General features: G+C 33.6%; 2 protein-coding genes across 2 annotated transcripts; both read right to left on the reverse strand.

The window, feature by feature from the left end:
* Positions 1–1149: 1149 nt before the first annotated feature.
* LOTGIDRAFT_89401 (hypothetical protein) lies at positions 1150–3423 on the reverse strand (the record flags this gene model as incomplete). The annotated part of the gene is made up of 3 exons (XM_009055546.1): positions 1150–1271; positions 2543–2641; positions 3360–3423. Coding segments are annotated over 3 exons (285 nt in total), but the record flags the coding sequence as incomplete, so codon positions are not given.
* Positions 3349–26811, reverse strand: LOTGIDRAFT_116974 (hypothetical protein; the record flags this gene model as incomplete). The annotated part of the gene is made up of 5 exons (XM_009055718.1): positions 3349–3442; positions 3768–3862; positions 4248–4367; positions 5356–5466; positions 26689–26811. 5 exons carry the CDS (start codon positions 26809–26811, stop codon positions 3349–3351), a joined length of 543 nt encoding a protein of 180 aa, XP_009053966.1.
* Between the last annotated feature and the right edge of the window lie 26 nt (positions 26812–26837).

Consider the following 26837-nt stretch of genomic DNA (forward strand, 5'->3'; position numbering starts at 1 on the left):
TTCGTTGTTCGAATTAGTAGTGAGCACCCATGATTTACAGATGTATCTAGCTTTGATATCGGTTGGTTCATATGAAAAATAAGCAGCAAATCTTGGTTGAAACTCATCTTAATATCCTTGAGAATAAGAAAGAGAGGAATGGCCAGCACTAATGGATTCTAATAGTTTCAAGAACTATGACAGTCCAAAACATTTGAAATTGATGTTTAAAATCACCAGTATTCCTGATCTCACCCAAGGTCAGAGGAAATGATGAAACAATCCTTAGAATACAGAGAGAATTTAAGGAATTGAGTCAGAGAAAACTTACTTTCAGCACAAGTAGAACCAGTAAAAGGAATATCACAGGCGCATTCACAAGTACCTATGTTCAATGTTCCGCCATTTAGACACTCTTTACCATCACATGCTAGAACCAAAAAATACAAATATCACATGCAATACTTTGCACATAAATTTGGACGACACATCTGTATATGTAACGTATGAGGAAGGTTTATTATGGAAACAATTTTTTGTTGAATGGATATTAGATATCATTATCACATCTAATTAAAATTAGACCCAACTTTTACTCTTGAACATTCCTCAAAATAACCTTTAGAACTAATCAGCTGACATTTACTTTAACCAAGCAAATCCCTTAAATTTCTCACAAAACACCAACGATGGAGAGGGCGTAAATTTTATTGGTTAAAGCAGAATGGGGTTAAAAGGTTATTTTGAGGAATGTTTAAACGTCCGGTCTTTAGACCCTACTTTGGAGCGGCTGCGCTAAAAATAAAATCTAATAAAAAAAAAAAACGAAACGAAAGTTGGGTCTAATTTTAATTGGACTGTCATTTTCAGTGAGTGACTCACAAAATAATATAATATTTCAGTGAGTAGTTCAGTGAGTATTATATCTTAAAAAGAAAATTACAAATATATTTCAGTGAGCAAATTCACAAAAATAATATTTTAGTGAGTAATTCACAAATGTGTAATTTCAATGATTTATTTACCAATATATTTTAGTAAGTAATTCTGAAATATAATATATCAACGAGAAATTCAGAAATATGAAGAGTTATTCATAATATCATATTTAAGTAAAAAATGGCACATGTTAGTGAGTAATTCACATATTATATCGAGGATTATACTCTACTTACGTGGTGGACAGACACCGCACATGATGTTACAATCAGTGGGGAAGTTGGAATATTTAGGACAGTCGGCAGCAGTGTAGTATTTTTTACACCACCATTCTTCTTCTCCAGGACAGTCTTCTGCAAAAACAATGTATTGATTTTAATTGAGATTCACATAAAATAATCTTCCTTATCTTCAACCTTTTATCTTCAGAATGGGTCATTTTTATCATATTAGCTGACAAAATTTAATCATATGAGTTGGGGATATCAATATAAACCTCGATGCATGATATAGATAGTTGACAATTACTGTTCGTGATAACCAGAAAGGAGTTATAAGCAAAATGGGTCACACTTTTTGTCATGTTGATTACGGCTATTCCGATGGGATGAGGACCTGCTTCGAACCCATGACCATCCACATTATTCCAATTTGAATACTTTTTGTCTGTTACAAATACACATCTATGGCCTTTGATATTGACATTATTGATCACAAACTCCATGGCCGTGATTAGGTTTTATACCATTTTTTTTAACTTTCAGCGTTCGTGAACAATAATAATGGAATTATAATAACAGTGTCGTTTCAAGGATATTGTTCAAATAACCTCAAATAGACTTACTGTCGGTACAGGTTGGACCAGAGTAAGGGTCTTTACAGGTACATTGACATGTGTTTTGATCCAAAGTTCCACCATTTTCACATTGTTTTCCATCACATGCTGTAAAAGAAAACAACTATACAGTATATAAGATATACAACCACTAAAGATACGATAATGTAGCTTATAATATGCGCAATTCCGATTTCTCTCAAATAAACATTGATTAACATTTAGAAACTATTGGCATGAAGTGCCTTAAATAATAAATACTTACGATAGGGGCAAACACTACACATCATATTACAGTCAATGGGCAAGTTACTGTATGTGGTACAGTCATCTTCAGTATAATGGGTTCTACACCAAGATTTTTCTGTGTTTGTACATTGGACTGAAATATCATATATAAAAATGCACTGTGACGCCTTACGTTATTGGACCCGACAATAGAGACGGACCACAGTGTGCAATGAGGGCATTATTGGCAGGACAGTGGTATCAGAATACTATACACAGAATTGGAATTACTGAGCTGAATATCTTACATATTCTATACTGCCTGATATATTTCTTTAAGAAAGATATCAGGCAGTATAGAGAAATATATCAGGCAGTATAGAATATTTTTAAAAAGTCTGCTCGTTCTTAATAATTTCCCTGGCTTAAAATGCCCTCATCGGAATAAGGCGGAAAATCCCAAATACATCGTGGCTAATGATTTTAACTCCACGTAACTCTAAAGTATGTCTATCAGAGGCTAATACAAATCAATGAAATTCAGATAAAAATATCACTTACGGGTTTGACATTGGTCACCAGAGTAAAGACTTGGACATGAACAAGTACACGTATTGATATCTAAAGTACCAGTATTGAAGCACAATTTACCTCCACAATCTATAATTTATAAGTGCTATATAAAACAGACATTGCAATTATATCAAATTTATGAACAAGATTATATTGAAAACTTCTGAAAAAATAAAACACTTGCACAAAAGGTAAGCAGGATTTGAGCAACGTGCTGTACGTAAAGCTTTCTTTACAAATTTAACGTTGCTTCCGTTTCTGTACACTTTATTTTATATAAACAAAATAATGAAAAATATAAAGACAGTTATCGGAATAATGACAGTGATATAAATACTCTAAGTACTCCAAAATACAAAAGCATAAACATATGAACTTTGAAAGATTTACATACAGAAATCATTTCCCATAAATATAACTACGTTTTATCTGACTACTGTGTCATTCATTGACTCTTCATGCACATTCCAATGGATTATAAAAGATTATATACATAGATCATGATTTCTGTTTACAAAGTAATCATTATAAATCATTCCCGTCACCATGAAGAAGGAGTACCACAAAAACTAACTCACTGCAAAAAAGCCTTTTACTCAGTGATTGAGACATCCTTCGAAACTGTTTCAACAATTCATGGTTTGTGTCCTCTTGTTCACTAAACAGCTATCACATGAAAAGCTTCCTTGAACCTATTGGTTCTGTTGTTCATGATGGACAGAGGGATATCGGGACCATTAAAGCACGCAAAACAATCAATCCATAAACGTTATGAAAATTAACGTACATGCTACCTACAACTTACCACAAAGGTTATCTTGACAATAATTTGGACAATCAGAACAACTGCTGGTGCCAGATTTATAAGGATAGTTAATACTGCCTTGCCTGAAATAAGAAATCGAACGCATCTGATCTAATTTTCATGAATTTTCAACCTTAAGTCGACGTCCCAGATAGCAGAGATGCCAAATATACAGGTTTTGCTAAAAAAAAATCACCAATTACTGAAATATTCCCTCGAAGAAATGAAATATATCTTAAGCAACATAAAAACTCTTCTAAAGAGTCATAACCAAACCACTAATCTGATATAATAGGAGCCACAGACACTGACTGCTCCTTTAACCTGTAAGTGTTCTTAATATATACACATAAAAACTCTTTGAGTGAATTTAAAACTTACATTGTATTCCGTGAGTTTAACACTTACCCAGTAGCATAGTTGCAAATATAATACGTTCCGTAAGGGGTATTTGGACAATTAGCTTTACCACAGCCGACTCTTGACGACATATGCTGAACCACCTGAAATAAATATATATAATATATATAAGCCATAATTATCTGCATTGGTTGAGGACACCGATCTGATAAGAGACTGGTTTTTTTTCCGCCGTTGATATTGGTATCTGTATCTCTATTGGTCAAATGATCATATTTGACCCCAATAACTCAATTTGTCCATCCAATAAGAAATTAATTATATGTGCATGTTTATTGTTAACAATTTGTATATTTTAAGCACACGAGGGCCATGTAATTTGCAATCAGGACATTTCTGCCATTAAAGCATCACCTTTTTTGTATTTCTGCCAATTTGCATACAAAACAAGTGGACTCCTCGATGTATGTTCCTAACACGGCAAAATTTCCGTAGATTTCCGCATTCCAGACTTATGTTAATACCTACCTGAGTGTAATGTCCAACGGCTTTACCGTTGATAGACCCGACACCAAACTGGTAATCAACGACTTCATCATGCCAACCTTTAATAGCTGCATTAAGATCAGAGTAACCAGCCGCCATATTCTGTCCAACATAGGTATCTTGTAAAGCTATGGAAATTAATAGATTAAAAACTAATAATGGTATGTAAACGTTCACTGTTATATCTCTACTTTCCTCGAAAATTCTAGAAAGAGTAATGGGTTGCTGAAATTGGGCTTTATCAACAGAATAACCAAACGGCATTTTTGAATATTAGGAAAATGATTTCAAATTTTAATAAAATTGTTGAAATTGAGCTATATAAGCTTGGTAACTAAATGTTTAAACAAATGTATCCCTTTATGACTGATTTTTTTTATCTTATATAACGATGGAAACAGACTGCCAACTTCTTTTTTCATCCTTAATTGTTCAGATGCTATAGTTAATATATATCTTTACATAAACATTGTCCAGATGGTTGTATTGGTATATCGGATGGCATAGATTTCCGTTTTTCTTGTTTTTTCCTGTTTCACGAACAAACATTGACTGGATACCAAGGTTATTAACTTTTGTTTTATTGAATATAGTATTGTAACATTGTATTTCATCTTCACAATGTCAAGCTATTACGAAATTTGTCTAATACCTTGACTACAAGTCACAATTCTTGTATCACGGAATGCAGCGATTGGATTGGATTGTACGCTAGCGAATGCAGCCAATCAGAACCCTCGACCAAGACTGTATATATTGTATATGGTAAACCGACTTTCTCTCGTTGGCTGTATTTCTCAGGACAGTGTCGATCTTTCGATTCCAATTTTCTAAGTATCTGTAACGTCTTTCTATGATCCTTTTCCATGTTAAATAGGCATAAAATAGTCTTCAAGTTGGATCAGAAGCCATGAAGTTCTCTTTTTCGTATTTTGGAGTACTTAGAGTATTTATATCACTGTCATTATTCCGATAATTATAGTCTCGAATTCGTCACAGAAGTCATTTTGATTTAAACTATTAAACTAAGACAAAGTGGATGTTGGGTTGGAAAAGACGAAACTTATGTCGAGCAATGGGATACGCCAACAGTAAAAGAAGGGAACTTACATATTGTCTTCCTTGATTTACCAGTATCGTGACCACTTCGGCATTGTTGAGCCCATTTTGTTGCAATTGTTGCCAACTCATCATCCCAAACCTTTTAAATAATCGTAAAATAAATTGAAAATCCAATGTTATCCTAGGAAGAAAATTATTACTGCATAGCCTCGCAGATTACAGAGAGGAAATATTGACAGGACAGTAGAATTAACTTCCAAACTTTAAAGGGATAAGAGAGCCTACGAAGTGTGCTGACTGATGCAACTGTCGAGATATTTTTTTATCACGGAGTTTCAGGTTATTGTCCCATCTGCACGATTTTACTTATCATTTCAAAATAATGCACTCACCATTTTCTGCATGTTGGTAGCTTTGGGATTGACATTCTCTCTATAGTCATTATGGGTAGTCACAGCCCCATCTTTCTCGGCTTGTGTCAGGGGTACCTCGGTACCAACGTCGACCAAACACATTGAATGAGAAGGAGTTAGAGCTTTGTAGTCAGCATTACAGTTAGACTGAAGATATACGAATAATACAAATAACAAAAACTTAAAAAATACTACGACTGCATTAGAGAACTATTTACCATAGCTAATATCGTGGAATAGATCGGACAATTTACATGTGTATTGGTGCCTGAATATTCTGGAAACAGTAGTTGTTTTAAACCATTTCCGCCAGGGGGCGCAACACTAGTAAAAACTTCTAATTACACAGATTGGAGGCACTTACATTCTGCCTGTAATTATGCAGTTATGGTTAATTGATATCTATGTGGAGCTAAAATTATCCCCAAATATGAAATAATTGATAAGTAAAGAAATATCAAATGAAAATACCAAACCATTATCATTATATGCTCTCGCTAAATTTTGATAGGAATGATACGTTTTTACGTGTTTACGAGCTTGAAATTGGACGTGTTAAGAAGAATAAAGGCAATAACTAATTGTGAATAATTCCTTTTATTTATTCCTCTGGATAGGGTTCATTTGTGGTTAATTCTTAAAAAAAATCACTTTCATCCATATAACTAATTATCGTATCAATAATAATTGTGAAATTTTCCTGGAAATATTACAGGGGAAATTTTGATTTTGTATTGTCATGGCCTGCAGGAAGTATGACAGATTAGGGTGTGGTTTGGCACGATGTCCATCAATGTGGCTTCAAGGATTATTCAAACTTTAAATTGAACAAGAATAATAAAATATTTTTCAGATTTTTGATTACAGATAATTTCGAATGAAAGTTATAAAACAAGGATTACGCCCTCGTTTAACATTATTGAACCAATATAAAAAAAATTCTTAAGAATAAACACGGATAAATCTGTATACTTAATGAGACACAATTTTAGTTATATAACTCCTTAAATAGATTCGGAGTAAACTCGTGCAAATTATCAACTATTTTTGCCAGAAGCAAAATTTTACAGTGAAACTACTAAGAAACCGAGTGGTATCGTAAATTTGAAAGCAAATACTCAATCTCATTCCGAATACACGATTGTCTTTACAGTAGATTATAAATATTACAGATTATACTTACATTGTACTTTAGATTAGTTTGAGCTGCAGCGTTATTTGCTGATCTTTCATAACGACTTAATTCATTAAGATTCTCTACAGAGGCTGAAATTATTAGAGAATAACTGTATGGTTTGTAAAATAAATGAAAAGTGTCCAAATTCGTCTTAAAGGTATAGTAGTGCCATTTTGTGGGGTTGATTTCAGTGTTGAATATATATATGTAAATAGTCTTCAGAAGTAGCCTACTTGAAATGTAAGAAAATCGCATAATTCTTTTAAAAGGAAATTGAAACTAGTAATTTCACGTGGATATTTCTGGACACACATTGATTTTATGGCTCAAAGCTTTGAACACTATATTACCGATTGGCTTAGCTAAAAAAAAATCCAGTTTCTGAGACTAAGGTACGAATGGTAAAAAATGGCGCATCTGTTCCTTTAATAGCATTCGCTATTTGAGTATAATGTGAATGATGCAAATGGGCACGAAGAATCCAAGTTGAATCAACGAGAATTTAGATCCTCGAAAACTATGCTTATCATTCTTGTAAAATATAGACGTTTAATTCATTCTTTTCTGTTGTCATTGGTGATTTGAATAAATAAATGAATAAATTTGTAAATAAATTTATAAATTAATTTATGAATAAATTCTAAATCAATTTATAAATCAATGGATGAATGAATAAATGAATAAATAGATTTATAATTAAATACAATTTATAAAATATTATAAAAATTATAAAATATTATAAGTATTACAAAATATTATAAATATTATAAATTTTATGAACTTTATAAAATTTATTAAATATTATAAAATATTATAAATATTATAAAATTTATCAAATTCATCGGTATAGAGATAAATAATAACTTACATATAACTGCGGATTCAGTTCTTAAAATCTGCCACATGACCAGTATAATGTAGAGACGATTCATTTTGGATATCTTTATAAGAAATACCTAGACAAAATGTAATGAAGTCAAATCAGCATTGGTTCTTAAATAGGTTTCTGTGATCTGATATAATAAGTAATAAACAAAATATATTCTGGTGTCGTGGACAGATGAAAAAAAAACTAATTGAGAGTTTATATATTGGTTTAATTAAGGCAATTCATTGTAGGATTATTGTCAGTCACAATCATACAAAATCTATTAACATAACCAACGTTTACAATACAATACACCTGAATACCAAATCCGGATAAAGCCAGATGCGAGCTGTCTTTACCTCTGGGAGGACGAAATAACGGATCTGAGATTTGTGTACAAGATGTAATATGTTTTATTAGGAATGTGAATAAATGCATCAACAAGGACATCCTATTCAGTTAGCTCTCTTACTTTTATTATACCGTAAGTCCAATATTTGATGATAGTAAAAGACGAGCTATTGTCAATTACAGATAGAAATCACAAGTAAAAATGCCAACAAAACATGTACTTCTTCAATATGTAGTAAAGTTTAACATCTACGAGGTTGATATTACAAATAACCAGGGGCCGAACACCGAGGGTTAATTCTAATATTTAACCGAGGGCAAGAGGGTAATATTTTACATACACATCGACATCACATTTAAAATATTGATAATTTCTTCATCCCTATAATCCACAGTGAACTCTTCCATATCATCCGGTGTTGGTTTAGCTGTTGTTTACTCACTGAATCCTCGTATGCACGTGAAGATTGATAACACGTGACAAAGTTCAAACAATAAGAACTTGCAGTCAATAATAAATGACTCGGATGAAGAATTAATTATTGCAAGCCAAATAATAGAAAATACTATAATTCGGACGGAATTAATAATGGCCATTCCAAAGTGTGGAATTTTTGGATACTCGAAACTGATAATGATAACACATGGACATTTATTCGGATATATCGGATGCAGAAGAAAATGTGTACGATAATGATCAACGTATCAAAGGATGAGACATTTTGGAAGTTGCCCAGACATCAGTTTCTACAAACGAGGCAGAATAAATGGGCGGTAAAAACATTCTAGCGGTTGGGAATATGGCGAAGTAACCAAGCAAAAAGCTTTATCCCAAAAAACAAAATGATTTGGATTACATGGATTACAAAGAGTTAAACTTTTGGCCAGATTTGTTGTGAATGTCAAATAAAGGACCAGTTCAAACGAGAAAACATGCTGAACCTATATCAAATGAAGAGAATGAAACATTGTGGTCAAATGGAGTTCTTAGGACAAATAATCTTCGTGTACTTCATACATTATCTACCTAAATGGATTACATTTCTCGTTACAATTTACGGTATAAAGAACAGTCAGATTTCTTTGGTTTCATGTCCCGATGGATCCCAGTTGTACTGTTGAGGTTGGTTTAAAACACCGAAAGATTACTCCAAAAGTTTGATAACTGAGCATTATTATGGAAGCCGGCTGCGGCCATATCTACTCTCGACTTTTCGCCTACGAGAAAGCGAGGAAACTCGACTTCTCGCCCACGAGAAATCGAGGAATAAGGCGAGGAAAAAGGCGAGAAAGCGAGAGGCACTTAGACAAAGTGTTTAAACGAGAGACAATCGACAGCAATATCAAATGAATCAAAATATAAATCCATTACCAGTACATATAATTTGAGATTGATGTAATTTGTATTTGGGAAACCGATATCAACTGTGAAGGATCAAGAGTCATTGATTCAATTTAAAGACCTTTCAGAGCTGACGAAGTTCGTTGGTAGTAGCGTCAAATCGGACGAAAATGGAGATATTTTGTCTAGTTTTCATAAATAGATTTGAACAAAAATAAAACCGACCTACAATTAAATCACATGCCCCTTTAATGTAATGAGATTGAAAATGTAGGAATCCATTTCAGTTCATTTCCAATCAAGGCTCGATTGAAGACAAACAAAACCACAAAAAATATAAAGAATAACATACAGGCGCATAGAGATATTATAGTATTAATAGTATATAAAATATAATAATATAATATAGTAGTAGAAAGATAGTTAGAGAGATAAAATTAAATAAATACCTGTGTAAATAATATCTTTGATTAATATAACAATATCATTTGTTCAATTGTGAAGTAAATGATAAAACTGACAAGAGATTCAGGTGTATCAAGATTTATACTGTTGATCATCTAAAAATTGTGATGCTTTTTTCACGGCAATGTTACGTATTTCTTAAAGACAGTAGCTAGATAAAATCAGAGCTTATATAAAACGAGGTCAAAAGGTTTGAAAGATATTTTTTGGTCACGTATTTCTTTATGAGAACAGCGAGATAAAATCAGAAACAGTTGTGGCGCCAGCCTCTGAAGACTATGGGTACAATAGGGGGTAGACTGACTCAATGGGAGACAACTGTCGAACTTCTGTGAAAGTGTCTTATCGCTAGCCCCTAATAGATTGTCTAAAAGGATTCTGTCAAGGAAATTTTAAAAATTTGAATTGATTTGGCATATTCTGATACATATTTTGGGTCAAAATATATAAAAATGGTGATAGAAAATCAATAAAATGGTACACTTCGGGGTGTAAAGCCACCCCACACCCCCGTTACCTCCTCTAACGCCGCCAGTGATCAGAACACGTATTTAAATACGCCAAAATTTAAGGTCTGAAAATTTTTTTGGTCACGTATTCTGAAGGAGTACAGCGAGATAAAATCAGAGCACGTATTTAAATACATTGAAATATATAACGGAATGTTTATTACGAAACTATCTTGTAACTGATGATACTAGTATCTAATTTGTATTTTGGATTTAAATTTCGATAGTAAGCTGTACACACTGTTATTGATAAGCTTAGCTGAACAATTCCCGTTTAAGTGCGAATGATCTCCGGGATGGTGAAAGTGCACCATCAACTTTCTTATTGTAGGTTTATTGAGATTTATTGAGTATATATTCAAGCGATCGCTATCATATCTAAAAGCATGTCAACTCGATTAAAAGCAACTTCATTTTAACAAAAATGAAATTTTCATGTATTACTCACCAAATAATTACCGCAATCTTCTACTGAATTGAATAATAATTTTCAAATACGCAGACAGATACGCACCTCATTAATAATATGAGTCGGAATTCATACACTATTAAAGTAGGAGTATGTGTCAATTTCCGATTTACTTGACATAATTATTTTGAAAATATTTGTATTCTAATTTTAAACTTAATCTTAAATCAGTTACAAATGAATGTTCCACACTGAATGTTTCAACAACGAAATGTTCCACAACTAAATGTTTAACAACTAAATGTTCAACAACTGAATGTTCAACAACTGAATGTTCAACAACTGAGTGTTCAACAACTGAATGTTTCAACAGCTGAATGTTTCAAACTGAATGTTCCACAACTGAATGTTTCAACAACTGAATGTTCCACAACTGAATGTTTCAACAACTGAATGTTCCAAACTGAATGTTTCAACAACTAAATGTTCCAAACTGAATGTTCAACAAATGAATGTTCAACAATCGAAGGTTCCAAACTGAATGTTCCACAACTGAATATTCCATAACTGAATGTTCCACAACTGAATGTTTCAACGACTGAATGTTCCACAACCGAATGTTTCAACTACTGAATGTTCCACAACTGAGCGTGAAACAATTATTACCCCCCTTATTTAACTTGATGGGAGAACAATATGTTACTCCCCCTTAAACGAACCAGGAAGTGAAATTAATCACCCAGTCCAAACGCTGTACAGTGAAGTTCCGCTTGCTCTCAGCATCATATCACGTTATTGAACGGCAATTATTATGGACCGAAAATAAGTCCAGATTGCCATAAGATCTTGTATTTCAAACATGAAAGGATGGTCGTTTTGGGCAAAAATTCAATAAATACGAAACTTAGAAGTGGATTCAATATGATGATAAAATATATAAATGCTTTACCGATATTCACAATAAAGCATTAAATGCCTAAATTCTAAAGTTATGGGCTTTCTATTCGTAATCATATCGCCATGTTTCTATCACTAGACAAATTGATGGTAAATGCCAAAAGCAAATATGCCCGTCTAAGAAGACCCAACGAAATGTACCAATCATCCAACTGAAGTAGATTCAGCTTTACGGGAATTGTCGAGAATTGCTGACTGCCATTAATATGGAAGAGTGATATAATTATAATGAAACGTCAATTAAAATGAAAAACCTAATTGGTCGTTAAAAACTGGCAACATAGAGTACAATTATGTCAATTTGTTCATGACAGTAAACAGAGACAATAACCCATTGTTTTTAGATTTCCAATTGGCGATGTATTGTGATGCTAGGTTCCCACTATCACGATTCGTGGCACAATTGAAATCGTGTTCTTAATCTTCTTAATCCATAATTTTGCCATTTTGACGCTAGAGATATAATTTTTGTTTCTGACGAAATTTTTTCATGTCAAAAACAGAAGTTCGGAATTTTTTCAAACTTTCGAGAAAATCGACTTTGAAGTTCCAAGAGGAAAATCGCATATACATGTTTGGGAAAAAAATCTGAAACCGAAAGTGCTGTAACAGGCAGTTTTTACGGTAAGAACATGAAGTTTTGATCATAGCAACTTCCAATGGATATGTACCTGCAGTGTAAATTTCAACTTTCTATCCCTGATAATCTTCGGACTCCAGCCTGTCAAAGTTTTGGTCTTAACCCCAACCAGTGCAACAAGACACTATAGGGCGGCTGTCGGGGCGGCTGCCGACCCTACCCCTGAACTAAAAATGACCATAACTTCGCCAGTTGTGACGCTAGAGATTTAATTTTTGTTTCTATCGGAAGTATATCATGACTTCTATCTATTTCAGTCAAAAACACAAATTCGGATTTTTTTCAAACTTTCGAGAAAATCGACTTTTCAAGTAGAAAGTCGCATATATTTTGATTTGGGAAAATTATCTGAAACCGAAAGTGCCGTAACAGGCAGGTTTTACGGTAAGAACATGAAATTTGGAGCATAGCAATTTCCGATGTATGTGTACCTGCTATGAAAATGGCTCTTTCAGTTTTGAGAACACAATCGTACAGGCTTGGTTGAAATCAGAAGATCTTGTGCAAATTCGGTGAAATCGTTAAACTTGTGACTTAATTATACCAGAAAAGCTATGTTTTGGGTGAAAGGAGCTCTCGTGCAAGAGTCGATGAGTATCAGTTTCTTTGAAATACATTTTAATATCCAGTTTATTTGTTTCTGCTATGGAATCTCCCTTAAAGAACGTGGTATCGAGAAAGTTTATGCTTTTGTCACTCACGTTTGCGGTTAGTGTGATGGAAGGATGGTGTTTGTTTGAGAATTTCAAAGAATTCCCAAAACTGTTCGATAGAATAAGTCCAAACCATAAAAATGTCATCCAAAAAGCGTCTGTAAAAAAAGTGGGTCAAATGGACAGAGGGGCAATACCTCACGTTCCCACTCTTCTATGAAAAGGTGTGCGTTATACCTAGGGGGGAATTGTGACATGCTAGAGGTAGTAAGAAATGATCATTGTATTCTGATACTGCATACGACTCACTGCCACATTCAGATATAATCGGGCGGTCTTTAAGGATTTTATTCGAGATAAGCCACTCCTTGGTTGGATTTTATGATAGACAAAGTGTACAAATGTCTCTCACGACAATCGGGTTTGGCGGACAGATAGTCATATTGTTTCTGCTTGAGATAAAAGCTCTTGAGACAGGGCAAGTAAACGATATGCCGTATGCTATACAACAGCAACCGAATTGGCAGTAAATAAAGAAAGCTTATGCTGCTGTAATAGTCACATTTTCCCCATGGTATACAACATGATCTGTGTTAGCTCAAACTGGATAAAATTATGGGGACGAATCCCGCAAAACAAAAAGAAGTACAATCACACAACATTAATTTTAGTATAGTCAGATGTCTCCAGTCTTTTATTTTTCAGTCTAATTAAAATTAGACCAGACTTCCATTTGGTTTATTATTAGCTTTTATATTTAGTTAGGGTCTAACGCTTGGATTTTGAGGTGTATTCGGTTGATAAAATAATGCTTCTCGGAATAGACTTTTGTTCGCGTCACAAATTCCATATTTGGAGAGGGTAGAAATTCGATTGGCTGGCGGTGTCATCAAACGAATGATTTTTTAAAAGAGATGTCGTAAGAAAACCATAAGCTTATAAATAATGAAATCTAATTTTGATTTTTAAGGTGGTTCAATATAAGTCTTCAAGAATCGGATGTGGTAAAGCTAGTTGTCCAAACCAAAAAACGTTTCATGTATGCAACTATGCCATTGGGTAAGTATATTCCTGGAAGTAGAATCCAAGTTCTGAATATATTCAAAAGAGTTTAATGACGTTTGTGTTTGTCGAGGATACTATGTTAGCATTGCAGCCCATCTGTTTGTCCTTTCATCGTCTGTGGTTCCTAAAATACCAGATTGTGATGTCACTATAGCAAATAACAATTGTTCTGAAACAAAGGACGTCGGACAGTCGGAAACTGCCAAATAAATGCCCCACTGTTCCACGATTCACAACAAATAGCCGTTCAAAACATGGCCGTGTATCGTTACAATCAGTAATATTATATAGCTTCTCTACCAAACAAAATAGGTATCGTTACAATCAGTAATATTATATAGCTTCTCTACCAAACAAAATAGGTATCGTTACAATCAGTAATATTATGTAGCTTCTCTACCAAACAAAATAGGTATCGTTACAATCAGTAATATTATGTAGCTTCTCTACCAAACAAAATAGGTATCGTTACAATCAGTAATATTATGTAGCTTCTCTACCAAACAAAATAAGTATCGTTAAAATCAGTAATACTATGTAGCTTCTCTACCAAACAAAATAGGTATCGTTACAATCAGTAATATTATGTAGCTTCTCTACCAAACAAAATGGGTATCGTTACAATCAGTAATATTATATAGCTTCTCTACCGAACAAAATAAGTATCGTTAAAATCAGTAATATTCTGTAGCTTCTCTACCAAACAAAATAAGTATCGTTACAATCATTAATATTATGTAGCTTCTCTACCAAACAAAATAGGTATCGTTACAATCAGTAATATTATGTAGCTTCTCTACCAAACAAAAAAGGTATCGTTACAATCAGTAATATTATGTAGCTTCTCTACCAAACAAAATAAGTATCGTTAAAATCAGTAATATTCTGTAGCTTCTCTACCAAACAAAATAAGTATCGTTACAATCATTAATATTATGTAGCTTCTCTACCAAACAAAATAGGTATCGTTATAATCAGTAATATTATGTAGCTTCTCTACCAAACAAAATAGGTATCGTTACAATCAGTAATATTATGTAGCTTCTCTACCAAACAAAATAGTTATCGTTACAATATGGTGTTGCTTAAGTTATATTTTTCTTGGATGAAACGTTTCCCTGAGTAATAAAATATTATAGCCTGGTGTCAGTTGGCGATTTTTAGACAAACATATTGCGATCTACGACGTTTAAAGTCATAGGTCATAGGGTTGATTTGAGTCTTGAATATAAGGGTATGTACATAGTCTTCAAAATTACCAGGAATGTATGAAAATTGCATAATTCCTTCAGAAGTGCATGTATCTCAAACTAAGAATTTATTTTTCTATTTCTATCTATTTTCTGTCTTTTCTATATATGGCAGTGTCTCAAGAAAAGACCACTCGACACTTTAACTTTCAAACGCGCATACTTCTGGAAACACGTGGATTTGAAGGCTCAAATTTCGCCGGTGAGTTGGGAACACTATTACTAATGGGTTTCACTAAAACATTCTGTTTCTGAGACTAAGGTACGATCGGTAAAAAAACGGTGCATTTGTCCCTTTAAGTTCAAAATGCTTAGAAGTATCAGAAGACCGGATGCTTGAATTTTGATTTCTCGTTCGAATTTCAGAAAAACCATTAATAAACTCCCTTATAAAAATGGCACCAGCAGTTGTTCTGATTGTGCCACTTCCTGTAAAGATAACCTTTTTGGTAAGTTGTAAGAATCATACACTTGACCTGTTCTGACGTTTTAGATGTTATGCTCCAGACATGCTAGGGCAACATGAAAATATGGAACATGATGTCACAACCTCTTTCCGAAATGTACCAATAATAAACTTTTACGAATAATGTTATGTGAGTCGTGAAGTAAATTATCTACTGGTCATCATTTTACATGGTTATATAGTGTATTACTCGAGACGTCTGTCAATAACTGCTTATATGTATGAAAGGCTTTGACAATTCGTTATCAAATTTGGTACAACCTTTTTTTAAAACATACATCGTTGTATAGGTTTTGTACAATTTATTTCATATATTCAAAACACACCATGTTACTAACTCTTGCTCACAATTTGTACATGTATTTTCCACGAGGAGCTATCAATATAAATCCAATGATTATGAGATCTATATGTACAATATCTATTTTATATAAATTATAGATTGCGGAGGTAAATTGTGCTTCAATAGTGGTACTTTAGATATCAATACGTGTACTTGTTCATGTCCAAGTCTTTACTCTGGTGACCAATGTCAAACTCGTAAGTGATATTTTTATCTGAAGTAATGACTTTAATCAGCCTAGGAAAAATCTTATTATAGTTAAATAAATTGGTATAGAGGTAAATATAATATACATTAAATATACATAGATATTAAATTTTATTATTAGGCCACATTTTTATATTTTTCAGTTAAGCAGAGGTCAAATCAAATTTTTTCGTAAAGTATAATATGATGTTATTTACACCCCTACTGTACGTATATATATACGTATATAAAAATCCATTCGGTAAGACAATGCCGTCAATCAAAAATCTCGTCCGAGGAATGACAAAATCGGGAGTAAAGGTAATATAGTAGTGGACTCCTGCAAAGATCAATTCATGCCTGACCTTAGAAAATGCCAGAAGCAGGTTTATTGTATTTATCAAGGAGTCTTTATTAACAACCTTATAATTTCCTACATATTTTTATAATTCCTTTCCAGAATTTAAGTCTCAGTCTTTTATATATATTCTATTTAGTACAATGTACAAAAACAGAAAAATCTTGGTGTAGAAGAAGTTATACTAAAGCTGACTGTACCAAATACAGTAACTTTCCCATTGACTGTAATATGATGTGTGGTGTTTGTCCCTATCGTAAGTATTTGGTATTTAAGGCACTTAATGCCAATAGTTTCTAAATGTTAATCAATGTTTATTTGAGAGAAATCGGAATTACGCATATTATAAGCTACATTATCGTATCTTTAGTCGTTGTATATCTTATATACTGTATAGTTGTTTTCTTTTACAGCATGTGATATTCCAATTACTCAACATCTACAATCACATCTTTCATGGTGGTTAGAGCCAGCGAACATTTTACAGGGAAGATCTCTTCTACCTCGTTTATCCACAGTGACCATAACGACGGATGCGTCGATGGAAGGGTACGAAGGTTACTTGGATCAGCTTCTTATACAAGGGACCTGGTCAAGGGAGCAAAGACGTTATCACATAAATCTCTGGAGTTGGAAGCTGTGCATAGTATCCAAATTTATACCTCGCCTAACGGGCAAAATGGTATTAATACGTTACAACAACACCACGGTCGTCCAATACATCAACAAGCAGGGAGGAACGAAATCCCCGAAACTATGTTACAAGACATGGGATCTTTGGCAGATGGCTCTAGAGAACAATATACTTTTGAGAGCCGCCCATATCGCTGAGAAATTGAATGTTCTAGCAGACCAGTTGAGTCGCAGACGGATCCGCCCGACCGAATGGATGCTCAACAGCGCAGTAGTTCACAAGCTTTTTCTGCATTGGGGTGCCCTTGATAGACCTTTTTGCATCAATAGAAAATCGCCAAACCAAGATTTTCTGTTCCTGGAGTCCCCACCCACAAGCATTGGCACAGGACGCGCTGACAATTTCAAGGTTGAGCATGTACGCTTATTTATCCTCCAATATGTCTTATTCCGACTTCTCAGTTACATGAGGAAATTTCATTGTGAAATACTCCTAGTAGCTCCTTATTGGCCACGAAGGACTTGGTTACCGATCTACTTCAATTGTTGATTGCTCCACTCATTCGACTTCCGGATCTCCCAGACCTTCTCCGACAACCGAACACTGAGATATACCATCCAGACCCAAATTGTTTAAAACTAACTGCATGGCTTCTATCGACAGACATTTCCAAGCAAAGGGATTTTCTGGACAAACTAGACAGCTTCTTGCAGCATCCTGGCGTAAGGGGAGACAAAAGGATTATTCATACAAATTTGAACTATTCAGTCGTTGGTGTAGTCCAAGGAAAATTGATCCCCTGGGCATTTCACTGACACAAATAACCGATTTTCTATCAGATCTGTTTTCTGTCGGTTTACAGTATAGGACGATAGCAGTCTGAGTTTTCATGATAGGAAGCTGAAATTTGGAACACAACAACTTCAGATAGGTGGGTACCTTCAGTTCAAATTTCAACTTTACATCTCTGATAGTTTTCGAACGACAGCCTGTTAAAGTTTTGGTCTTCACCCCAACCTGTGCAATGGGACTCTATTGACGGACTGCCGACCCCCATCCCCTCACTAAAATGGCCAGAACTTCGCCAATTTGGATCCTAGAGGTATAGTTTTTGTTGCAAACGAAAGTTGAACATGTATTCTATCTATTTCAGTCGAAAACAGAAATTCGGATTTTATCAAACTTTCGAGAAAATCGACATTCATGTTCCACCCGAATTTTCAAGTGGAACATCGCATATATTTTGGTTTGGGGAAAAAATCTGAAACCAAAAATGCTGCAACAGGCAGAGTTTTTAAAATAAGAACATTAAATTTGGACCGTAGCCACTTGGATGGGTACCTTCAGTGCAAATTTCAACTTTTTCTCTCTGATAGTCTTCGAACGGCAGTCTGTCAATATTTTGGTCTTCACCCCAACCAGTGAAACTTGACAGTATAGGGAGACTGCAGACCCCACCCCTGAACTAAATGGTCATAATTTCAACGCTAGAGGTATCATTTTTGTTTCTAACGAAAGTTTATCTTTTTCTTTTTCATTCCAAAACTAGAAATTCTGAATTTTTTCACACTTTTGAGAAAATCGACTTTCAAGTTCCACCCGAATTTTCAAGTCGAAAATAGCATATATTTTGGTTTGGGAAAAATATCGAAAACCAAAAGTGCTGTAACAGGCAGTGTTTTCACGGGTGAGAACATGAAATTTGGAACAAAGCACCTTTCGATGGATGTGTACCTTCAGTGCAAGTTTCAACTTTCTATCCCATATAGCTTTCGAACGGCAGCATGTCAAAGTTTTGGTCTTCTCCCTAAACAGTGCAACTAGAAGGTATAGGGAGATTGCCGACCCCACCACTGAACTAAAAAATTGCCATAACTTCACCAATTTCGACGCTAGAGGTATAATCTTTCTTTCTGACGAAAGATTATCATGTCCCCTATCTTTTTCAGCCAAAAACATAAAATCGAAATTTTTTCAAACTTTCAAGTTGAACATGGCATATATTTTGGTTTGGGGAAAAAATCTGAAACCAAAAATGCTGCAACAGGCAGGTTTTTAAAATAAGAACATTAAATTTGGAACGTAGCAACTTCCGTTGGATGTGTACCTTCATTGCAAATTTAGACCTGAACTAAAATGGTCATAACTTTGCCAATTTGCACGCTAGAAGTACAACTTTTGTTTCTAACGAAAGTTTATCATATCCCTATTTAACTTGTGTAAAAGATTAAAGAGGGATTATTCGCCGAGTTTCTTCTCTACACCTCTCTATAAAAGGTAAATGATCTTACATTGACAACGAAATTGATATGTATGTAAATCGAATGGAGATATAATTTGTAAATAATTCTTTTAACGTTAAGCTGGTTCATAACACCTTTTCACGAGTATAAAACAAGGAAATGTTTTTTTTGATAAGTTTATTCATATTTTTCCAATAGAACGTTCACCAACATTTTATTTCAATTCCATTCGAGATATCAGCATCTGAAAATATATAAACGAATCATTCAAATCAGAGATAAAAGAAATACAGTCTACGTCCTACTTATTATGTAGTCCCAAAATAAATAAATAAAAAAAATAAAAAATAAAAAAAATAAATAAATAATAAAAAAAAAATAATAAAAAAAAATAATAAAAAAAAAATAAAATAAAATAAAAATAAATAAATAAATAAATAAATAAATAAATAAATAAATAAATAAATAAATAAATAAATACAATTTTTATAAATAGATAAATAAATACCTTAAGGACATACACCACACAGGATATTACAATCAGTTGGGAAGTTACCGTATTTTTTACAATCTGCCGCAGTAAAACTAGTACACCACGATTTTTGACCTCCACTACAGTCCTCTGAAAATAAGACAATACTTATGGAGATAGGAATCTTCTGGGACACCTCTCGTATTTATAAGCATTTTATTGTAGTGTTGTAAAAGTAAGAAGTTCGATAAAGATTGACATTGTGAAGATGAGGCTCAGGTCGACCTTACCACATAGACTCTTATAACAACTGCATTTTCAGTTTGCACTATGTGGAATCTGATTAGTCGACCAGTGACCTGTGTAAAAACGGATAGCTTAAAATTCTCAACTGCCGTCTGACGCTTGCATTCTACTTTCTCTACTAACATATTTTTAATTGTGTCCATCTGAGAGTTCAGAATCTTGAACAGTTCAGTTTATCGCAGTTGCTATTAGTCGATAATTTTTTAGATCTGAACATTTCGCCCGTGTGTTACAAATTGCAAGTAAAGAGTTTCGCCCAAGAAAACACAACGGAATTCACCATTCATTACCGAGTCAGATTCAGCTTCCGGAACTGCCGAGAATTGCCGAATGTAATCTCAATAGTATTGTATTAAAATTCCGTCCCAATAATGTAATGTAAAACCCGTTTCTTGATAACATAAGAAATTGTAGGATAGCGAAATTTAAAGAGTCTGTCATATTGTCACAACATTAAAACATCCCCATAGCATAGCAATATCAATGATGATCATACAACAAAATGCCACTATTTTGTCGAGGTGATCACGGCTATTCCGATTTTGTATCAGAAAAAAAACACAAATAGACTTACTGTCGGTACAGGTTGAACCAGTGTAAGGTTTTTTACAAGAACATTGACATGTGGTTAGATCCAGAGTTCCACCATTTTCACATTGTTTTCCATCACATGCTGTAAAAGAAAACAACTATACAGTATATAAGATATACAACGACTAAAGATACGATAATGTAGCTTATAATATGCGTAATTCCGATTTCTCTCAAATAAACATTGATTAACATTTAGAAACTATTGGCATTAAGTGCCTTAAATAATAAATACTTACGATAGGGGCAAACACCACACATCATATTACAGTCAATGGGAAAGTTACTGTATTTGGTACAGTCAGCTTTAGTATAATGGGTTCTACACCAAGACTTTTCTGAGTTTGTACATTGTACTGAAATACATATAAAAATAAAATGCAGTGAAACTTGAAAGGGCTTACACCTTACGTTGCAGTTCATAGTGGGTAACGAGGGGGGAACAATGACCAAGTGTAATTGTCCAGCGGCATATAATTATGATCTTTAAAGAATAATATCACCCAGTAAAAAAATATTATAAAGCATCTGGTATTGATAATAGACCCAATGACTACCTTTACCTTAGAGGAAGCAGAATATCTCAAACAAATCGATCCTATCTGTTTCATAGGAATAATAAATATATTTGTTTCGAGGCAATGGAACAACTAACACGCATATAAATATGAAATAACAACAGAAAAATAAAATCTAAAATATGGAAAATATAATTCACATAGATCTAGAAAATAAAAAAATATAACATAATATATTTTCGATTATAAAAATATGTAGGAAATTTTAAAGTCGTGATGGAAAACTCCTTGATAAATACAAAGTGAATTGATCTTTGCAGGTCTCCACTACTATATTACCTTTACTCCCGATTTTTCCATTCTTCGGACGAGATTTTTGATTCACAGCATTTTCTTACCGAATGGATTTTTATATACGTATATATATACGTAGAGTAGGGGTGTAAATAACATCATTTTATACTTTAGGAAAAAATTTGATTTGACCTCTGCTGAAATGATTTAATATTTATAAATACTTATAATATTTAACTTTATAATAATTCATTTAACTATAATAAGATCTTTCCTAGGCTGATTAAAGTCATTATTTCAGATAAAAATATCACTTACGAGTTTGACATTGGTCACCAGAGTAAAGACTTGGACATGAACAAGTACACGTATTGATATCTAAAGTACCAGTATTGAAGCACAATTTACCTCCACAATCTATAATTTATATACAATAGATATTGTACATATAGATCTCATAAACATTGGATTTATATTGATAGCTCCTCGTGGAAAATACATGTACAAATTGTGAGCAAGAGTTAGTAACTAGTGGGTAGTTAGTTTTGAATATATGAAATAAATTGTACAAAACCTAAACAACGATGTATGTTTTAAAAAAAGGTTGTACCAAATTTGATAACGAATTGTCAAAGCCTTTCATACATATAAGCAGTTATTGACAGACGTCTCGAGTAATACACTATATAACCATATAAAATTATGACCAATAGATAACTTAATCATTTTTCAAAGGCTTATTAGAAGCATAGGTTGTAGATAAATAAGACAATTCTAGAAGTATCTATCCATAAAATTATCTTATTTAATAGATAACTTATTTCACGACTCGCATTACATTATGGGTAGAGATTCGCAAAAGTTTATTATTGGTACATTTCGGAAATAGGTTGAGACACCATGTTCCATATTTTCATGTTGCCCTAGCATGTATGGAGCATAACATCTAAAACGTCAGAACAGGTAAAGTGTATGATTCTTACAACTTACCACAAAGGTTATCTTTACAGGAAGCGGCACAATCAGAACAACTGCTGGTGCCAGATTTATAAGGGAGTTTATAAGTGTATTGTCTGAAATTTGAACAAGAAATCAAACACCAAGCATCCGGTCTTCTGATATTTCTATAAGACATCTATTGAAATAGGAAAAGAAATTCCTAGTTTGAGATACATGTATTTTTGAAGGAACTATGCGATTTCCGTACATTTTTAGTACTTCGGAAGACTATTCACATACACGTATATTCAAGACTCAAACAACCCTCCAAAATAGCGCATCTATCACTTAAAAGTTGACGTCGTAGATCGAAATTTAATGTTTGTCTAAAAATCGCCAACTGACACCAGGCTATGATATATAGGGAAACGTTTAATTGAAGAAAAATACACCTTAAGCAACACCATATTGTAACGATACCTATTTTGTTTGGTAGAGAAGCTACATAATATTACTGATTGTAACGATACTTATTTTGTTTGGTAGAGAAGCGACATAATATTACTGATTGTAACGATACTTATTTTGTTTGGTAGAGAAGCTATAACATAATATTACTGATTGTAACGGTACCTATTTTGTTTCGTAGAGAAGCTACATAATATTACTGATTGTAACGATACCTATTTTGTTTGGTAGAGAAGCTACATAATATTACTGATTGTAACGATATCTATTTTGTTTGGTAGAGAAGCTACATAATATTACTGATTGTAACGATATCTATTTTGTTTGGTAGAGAAGCTACATAATATTACTGATTGTAACGATATCTATTTTGTTTGGTAGAGAAGCTACATAATATTACTGATTGTAACGGTACTTATTTTGTTTCGTAGAGAAGCTACATAATATTACTGATTGTAACGATACCTATTTTGTTCGGTAGAGAAGCTACATAATATTACTGATTGTAACGATACCTATTTTGTTCGGTAGAGAAGCTACATAATATCACTGATTGTAGCGATATCTATTTTGTTTGGTAGAGAAGCTACATAATATTACTGATTGTAACGATATCTATTTTGTTTGGTAGAGAAGCTACATAATATTACTGATTGTAACGATACCTATTTTGTTCGGTAGAGAAGCTACATAATATTACTGATTGTAACGATATCTATTTTGTTTGGTAGAGAAGCTACATAATATTACTGATTGTAACGATACCTATTTTGTTTGTTAGAGAAGCTACATAATATTACTGATTGTAACGATACACGGTCATGTTTTGAACGGCTATTTGTTGTGAATCGTGGAACATAGGGGCATTTATCTGTCAGTTTCCCAGTGACTGTCCGACGTCCATGGTTTCCTTTGCTATAGTGGCATCATAATCTGGTATTTCAGGAACCACAGACGTTGAAAGGACAAGCAGATGGGCTGCAATGCTAACATAGTATTCTCAACAAACACAAACGTCATTAAACTCTTTTGAATATATTCAGAACTTGGATTCTACACTCAGGAATATACTTACCCAATAGCATAGTTGCATATATAAAACGTTTTTTGGTTTGGACAACTAGCTTTACCACATCCGATTCTTGAAGACTTATGTTGAACCACCTTAAACAAATATAGTTAATAAAATTAATAGTATATTGACAATATCACTCATTCGCAGTGAATATTTATCTCAAAAACATGTAGTCTAATCAAAATTAGACCAAACTTTCGTTCCATGTTTTATAACCTTATGGTTTTTATTGACCAACTTCAGTTATGATCTAACGACGGCTCTTTGATGACACCGTAAGCACATCAAATTTTTACCCACTCCACCTTGTGACGCGATCAAAAGGTGTATTCCGAGTTTTATCAACTGAATACACCTCTTGTTCGCGTCACTAAATGCAAGCGTTAGACCCGAACTAAGTATAATTTAAAAATAATTGTGACTGTAATACTTTTTGTTTTGCGGGATTCGTCCCCATAATTTTATCCAGTTTGAGCTAACACAGATCATGTTGTATACCATGGGGAAAATGTGACTATTACAGCAGCATAAGCTTTCTTTATTTACTGCCAATTCGGTTGCTGTTGTATAGCATACGGCATATCGCTTACTTGCCCTGTCACAAACTTATTTCCGAAAGTTCATATTCCAGTAAGGCATACGTACCTGGGTGTAGTGCCCAATTTCTTTACTGTTGATGGATCCTACACCATACTGGTAATTAGCTACTTCAGAATGCCAACCTGTAATAGCTGCATTAAGATCAGAGTAACCAGCCGCCATATTCTGTCCAACATAGGTATCTTGTAATGCTAAAAAGGTTTGAAAATGATATACATGGATATATTTAAAGATTGCAGTCGCCTAAATACTTATATTTAGAATAATTACTTAATTTAATGGATATATCGTCCCACATAGAGATTCTATTATTTAGGCATGGCACATGGTAATTATATATACTTGACCTAATTTGAGACTTTAAATTTAATGTGCATTGTGAGAGGTAGTATTCCTTTAATGAATATACCAGAGAGACTAGACTGTTGTCATCATGTGTAAATGATCAGGTTGTTTCCATCGTTATATAAGATAAAATAAATACTAAGGGATACAGTCGTCTAAACATTATCTATCTGATGAGCTCGATTTGGGTCTTGAATATGTATGTAAATAGTCTTCACAAGTACTCGAATTGTACGAAAATCGCATAATTTGTTCACAAAAACTTTCTATTTCTATTTATCGCAGTCTCAGGAAAAGACAAGTCGTCATTTCAAATTTCAAACGCAAATTCTGGACACTCACGGATTTGAAGGTTCAAATTTCGACTGACAGTTGTGATCATTATTGCTGATTACCTAAGTTTACAAAAATTCTGATTCTAAGACTGTGGTTTTACTGTTTAAACGAATGGCTAGTCTGTGCCCTTAATAATGATCTGCATGAAACAAATCAGGAGAAGGCAGCTTATTTTCATTTGAAAGTTGAAATATTCTGTCAAGACAGCGCCTTTAACTCGATTTGCAATTTTTAATTGTTTAATTCATTTTGGAGTATTTTAAAGTATAATTATGTCATTTTTATGATTTCGAAAATTTTGGTAGTTAATTCATCGGAAATGCTATTTATATTTAACTTTATTTTTGCATTTCTGTATTCACCGTTCTGCAACTTTAAGATGAAAATCTCACTAGTCAATAACAAGCTGATCCTTCGACATTGACAAAGGGGAAGTTGGATTTGCTCGTTCTGAGCAACCACGAAAAATAGAAAAATAAACTTACATACTGTCTTCCTTGATTTACCATCATCGTGACCATCTTCGGCATTGTTGAGCCCATTTCGTTGCAATTGTTGCCAACTCATCATCCCAAACCTTTTAAATAATCATAATATAAAATAGCAATAAAACATCATCTTAGAAGACCTAGAAAATTATCACTACATAGTTATCATTCACTTACCAACTTTACTTAAACATAATTATCAATTGTTAAGGAAAATCCAATCCAGTGTACAAGGATGTCGAATTTGGCACGGACAGTAGATTTACTATTTAAATACGCAATTGGTAAAAGAACCAGGGTCTCGGCTATAAGAAAAATGTATAGTGATCACCAGTTGTGTATGGTTACGAAAAAGAGTTTCGAACACTCAACTCAACAACATGCAACTAAGTTGTGAGTTTCGTTTGGAACTCATGACCACTATCATTATTCACAACTGGTAATCGTTATGGTGTGAGACTTTTTTCCAACTGTTGAGAATTCCTGTTCGTCTAGTTTGCTGCTGCGGTATATTTTCACATCTAAACGACTTTGCTTCTGTGCATTTCAAATTCTTCGAAATTAATCAACTTGGAGTTAACACGACAACAAAACACTCACCATTTTCTGCATGTTGGTAGCTTTGGGACTGACATTCTCTCTATAGTTATTATGAGTAGTCACAGCCCCATCTTTCTCGGCTTGTGTCAGGGGTACCTCGGTACCAACGTCGACCAAACACATTGAATGAGAAGGAGTTATAGCTTTGT

This window comes from Lottia gigantea, assembly GCF_000327385.1.
Source record: "Lottia gigantea unplaced genomic scaffold LOTGIsca_25, whole genome shotgun sequence".
NCBI lineage: Eukaryota > Metazoa > Mollusca > Gastropoda > Lottiidae > Lottia > Lottia gigantea.